This window comes from Bison bison, unplaced genomic scaffold (assembly GCF_000754665.1).
Source record: "Bison bison bison isolate TAMUID 2011002044 unplaced genomic scaffold, Bison_UMD1.0 scf7180017864535, whole genome shotgun sequence".
Classification (NCBI taxonomy): Eukaryota; Metazoa; Chordata; class Mammalia; order Artiodactyla; family Bovidae; genus Bison; species Bison bison.
The window spans coordinates 1,544,984-1,550,264 of NW_011495084.1; the positions used below are offsets into that span (position 1 = coordinate 1,544,984).

General features: G+C 38.8%; 1 protein-coding gene across 2 annotated transcripts in view; it reads left to right on the plus strand.

Annotated features, from left to right (window-relative positions):
* LOC104982597 (tenascin-N-like) overlaps positions 1-3,896 on the plus strand; it is a 41,912-nt gene extending 38,016 nt beyond the window's left edge. Inside the window, exons 16-17 of one of the 2 annotated variants that reach the window (XM_010832017.1) lie at positions 3,058-3,155; positions 3,805-3,896. In XM_010832017.1, the coding sequence (XP_010830319.1) occupies positions 3,058-3,155; positions 3,805-3,840 (134 nt within the window). In that variant the 3' untranslated portion in view covers positions 3,841-3,896. Of the gene's footprint in view, positions 1-3,057; positions 3,738-3,804 lie in introns of those variants that run through there. The other variant, XM_010832016.1, reaches the window with a different exon arrangement.
* Positions 3,897-5,281: the final 1,385 nt, after the last annotated feature.

Sequence of the window (5,281 nt, forward strand, 5' to 3'; positions counted from 1 at the left end):
TTTAGGTCCATACCATTTCTGTCCTTTATCGAGCCCATCTTTGCATGAAATGTTCCCTTGGTATCTCTAATTTTCTTGAAGAGATCTCTAGTCTTTCCCATTCTGTTGTTTTCCTCTATTTCTTTGCATTGGTCACTGAGGAAGGCTTTCTTATCTCTTCTTGCTATTCTTTGGAACTCTGCATTCAGATGCTTATATCTTTCCTTTTCTCCTTTGCTTTTCACTTCTCTTCTTTTCACAGCTGTTTGTAAAGCCTCCTCAGACAGCCATTTTGCTTTTTTGCATTTCTTTTCCATGGGGATGGTCTTGATCCCTGTCTCCTGTACAATGTCACGAACCTCAATCCATAGTTTATCAGGCACTCTATCTATCAGATCTAGGCCCTTAAATCTATTTCTCACTTCCATTGTATAATCATAAGGGATTTGATTTAGGTCATACCTGAATGGTCTATGGTTTTCCCTACTTTCTTCAATTTAAGTCTGAATTTGGTAATAAGGAGTTCATGATCTGAGCCACAGTCAGCTCCTGGTCTTGTTTTTGTTGACTGTATAGAGCTTCTCCATCTTTGGCTGCAAAGAATATAATCAATCTGATTTCAGTGTTGACCATCTGGTGATGTCCATGTATAGAGTCTTCTTTTGTGTTGTTGGAAGAGGGTGTTTGCTATGACCAGTGCATTTTCTTGGCAAAACTCTTATTAGTCTTTGCCCTGCTTCATTCCGTATTCCCAGGCCAAATTTGCCTGTTACTCCAGGTGTTTCTTGACTTCCTACTTTTGCACTCCAGTCCCCTATAATGCAAAGGACATCTTTCTTGGGTGTTAGTTCTAAAAGGTCTTGTAGGTCTTCATAGAACCGTTCAACTTCAGCTTCTTCAGCATTACTGGTTGGGGCATAGACTTGGATTACTGTGATACTGAATGGTTTGCCTTGGAAACGAACAGAGATCATTCTGTCATTTTTGAGATTGCATCCAAGTACTGCATTTCATACTCTTTTCTTGACCATGATGGCTACTCCATTTCTTCTGAGGGATTCCTGCCCGCAGTAGTAGATATAATGGTCATCTGAGTTAAATTCACCCATTCTAGTCCATTTTAATTCGCTGATTCCTAGGATGTCGACATTCACTCTTGCCATCTCTTGTTTGACCACTTCCAATTTGCCTTGATTCATGGACCTGACATTCCAGGTTCCTGTGCAATATTGCTCTTTACAGCATCGGACCTTGCTTCTATCACCAGTCACATCCACAGTTGAGTATTCTTTTTGCTTTGGCTCCATCCCTTCATTCTTTCTGGAGTTATTTCTCCACTGATCTCCAGTAGCATATTGGGCCCCTACTGATCTGAGGAGTTTCTCTTTCATTATCCTATCATTTTGCCTTTTCATACTGTTCATGGGGTTCTGAAGGCAAGAATACTGAAGTGGTTTGCCATTTCCTTGTCCAGTGGACCACATTCTGTCAGATCTCTCCACCACTGTGTTTAATCTCCCTGGGTGACCTAAACTGTAGGTTAAGGCTCAGGGGTGTGAGGTTTAACCTAGGTATCTAACTCTCAGACTGAGACGACACTCTGCTGCCTCTCACAAAGATCATCCTAAAACATCAGAGATAGATGGGAAAAGGCATTTAAAAAAAAAAAGCCTTGTATTGTTTTGTCTTGGAGAAAGCATCTTAGATCGCTGCTTAGATTTGTTTGTGTTATTGTTACTGTCGTCATTGCCATTGTCACCTTGTCATCACTCTGGTTATCACAGATTGCTTGTTCTTTGTCAGGAGCTTTGCTAAGCAGTTTCCGTGCTATTTGTCATCTAGTTCTCAACCACAACCTTCACAACCTTCATTCTACCGGTCATGTTGAGATGCATTTTTCTTTTTTTTTTTTTACAGATGAGGAAACTGAGGTTTAGAGAATTTCAGTAGCTTTTATAGGATGATAGAGCTTCAAACCCACATTTGCCTGACATCACATCCTGTCCTTGTAACCATTCTGCTTTAGTGGAAAGGCCACTATGACATAGGAAGGACTCTGACCCTCCCATTCTTGGCTCTTTGGCTTTGTATCATGATTCTACTTGGACCTCAAGCTCGTTGTTTCTACCCTGGGATTAACAGTACATTCTGCGTTTTAAGAGGTTTTTGCTTTGGCTGTGTTTTCCCAAACAAATCTGGCAACCTTCCTCCCGTCCCTGTACTCTCTCCACTTTACAATTTGACTTTTGTCTTTCACTGTCAATTAATATTTTTTGGTCTTTTTATGCCTCTCATTTTTTGCAAGCCACCTCAAATCCATTTGGAAGCAGATGGGATATTAATAATGATATGAAATAAACCTAGATATATCACGGGAATATGGGGGGATGGTAAGCAGTTATTAATAATTCCAGCTGAACGGGAATATGCATAAAAGAAAAATAGAGTAAAAAAGACTGTCAATCAGTGACACAGGTTTAAATTTACCACTGATTGAATTCATATAAACTTAAATCTATAAGTAAGAAAAATAATTCTTATAAAATTTGAATTTTAGAGATGAGATTATTCCAATAAAATTTTAGCATTATATTTCTTCCAGTTAAGGAAAGAAATGCCACACTTCAGTTTGAAATATAAATTAGAAGTAGGGATATACTACTGATTTGAAAAATAAGTTTCTAGAACCTCCTCAGATAAAAATGTTTAAAGGAAAAAGGAGTTTGGAAACTTAAGGGGGTTAGATATATCTCTTAATTTATGCAGTGCATAAAATTCTCAGTTAAAAATCTCACTTCTAATAATTTCATACTGAATTCTGCTATGCAAAAAATAAATATGAAATCCATGTAATTTTATTGTGAAAAAAGGCTTTCTAGAAAAATTTTTTCCTCTTCCACCATTGTAGAGATGAGAAGACCGAGACTCTCACATGGTGCTAAAGCTGATTAGAAAAACCTGATTACCCTGCCTCTCTTCCATAGTGTGAGGGCCAAGGTTAGATACCATGATGATAGAAATGTTCGCTTGTTTCTTTGTTTTTAAGATTTCTTTTCATATTTTATTTCCTTGTCCTAGATCCAGACCCACCATCAGATTTACTGATTTTGGGGCAGGAAGAAAACACAATATATTTGTCTTGGAAACTCCCACAAGGAGGTTTTGAGAAGTTTCAGGTGAAGTTGCTGTCATGCATGATTTCACTCTTTTTTTGTCCTTCATTTTACATTAATAGCTTAAGAAATTATGATGCCTCTCCTTTACTGTAAGGTTTTCCTCCAAAATAAGTTTTCTATGTGTTGCTTTATAAGTACAAAATTGTCATGGGAGTTTTTCGAATTTGAGCAAAAGCTGGTACTTGACTTTAAATGTACATTGGAAAACTTTGGGTTTTCCAATGGAGACAGATGTGTGCATGTGTAGTACAAAGTTGTGAATAAAGGAATGATGGTGCTGAAGGACAGTGCTTCTGTGACAGCACCAGTCACAGCAAAGATTCCAGAAGTTAAAGCTGGGTGATGTGCTACGATCTTCCTTTCAGCTCCATCCTACAGATGTAGTTGAGTGGAGACTTGCAACCCAGAGCGTAGGAGAGAAAGAGGTACAAAGAAGCTGCTTTTTAATTGTCTGTGATATAAATGCATGCATTTTTTTGTTGCTCTTTGTGGTTAATAATGTAACCTGGCATCAAGTGCAAATATATTATATACACCCAACATCCTGCATTGTATGGTTTTCAGGGTGAGTAAGCTTCTGGAGATAGCATTATTTTTTTGTTTTAAAATTATGTATTTATTTAAAAAATTATTTATGTGACTACTCCAGGTCTTTAATCTTCATTATGGCATGTGGGATCTTTAGAGGCAGCTCGTGGACTCTCAGCTGCAGCGTGTGAATTCCTGTGGCACCATGTGGAATCCAGTCCCTTGACCAGGAATTGAACCCAGCCCCCACCTTGCACTGGGGGCTCAGTGTCTTAGCCACTGGACCACCAGGGAAGTCCTTGGGGATAGCACTGTTGCTTTGTAATCTGTGGGGGCAAACAAGTTTTCCACACTTTGGTAGTAGTAGGAGATGGTGGTTTTAGTTATAAAGAAAAGAAAACAACCTAAAACAGTTAAGAAATTTATCATGTTAATGAAAGAGTGCCTCATGGAGATAAAGGCAAAGACTGGGTGTTTGGAAAAATCAGAATCAGATATTTAAGGCCATTGAGACCACAGGGATTGTTTTCTTAATGTCTGTCTACTTCTTTCTGCTCATTAGCCTTAATTTATTTTTACTCATTTTTCCTGATGACCAACTTTCTCTGCTAAGCAAACCATGGGATGAGTGGAAGAATGCCATGCACAACTTCTAAGCATAAATGGTATATTATGAGCCACAGAAAAGACAGGTGCTCCCTAAATTCCCAAGGAAGGGACTGTGATTATTCCAAATATTAGACACCCAGTCCAGTTTCAGCCAACTGTTGCAGGCCCCATGTCGTGTGAAAATGATGGCTCTGGATCTATGGATGGTGGGGGTTATAGAGTCATTAGAATTTGAGCAGATACAACAAAAGGTGTTTCCTGAAAGTGAAAAGCAATATAGAATTTAATAATTTATGGAATCAATACATCTAAAAGGAAGCAGAGCAGTAAAATTGCCAGACACTTGAAATGAACTAATTAGTACATCTGAGTTTTATATCCGAGTTTGAATTTCTTAACAATTACAGTTCAGAATGAGAAACAAGATAATAGTTATTATATAATAGACATAAAAAGAATCCACATTTATTTATAGTAGCTGGTACTAAAGACAAAGAGGGTTATGTAGTGGGCAGAATAATGACCTTCCAAAGATCCAGCCTAATTCACAGAACCTGAAATATGTTATATTACATGGTAAAGGGGAAGCAGATGGAATTAAATTGGCTAATTAGCAGGTTTTAAAATAGAGAGATTATGAGAGTCTGCATCCAGATGGTGGAGTAGGAAGACCCTGAGCTCACCTCCTCCCATAGACAAGCGAAAACTACAGCTACATATAGAATAACTATCTCTGAGAGTCACGTAATGACTAGCAGAACAGATTTTCTACAATTAAGGATATAAAGAGTAGGCCACATTGAGATGGGTAGGAGGGGCAGAGATGCAGTCTAGTTAGAACCCACACGCCCTGTGTGGTAACCCACAAGTGGGGAGTACTGTCCCAACAGAGGTCCCCCTTGAGGAGTAAGGGGCCTGAGCCCCATGGAAGGCTCCCCAGCCTGGGGGACCTGCATGGGTAGAAGAGCCACATGACATCTGGCTTTGAA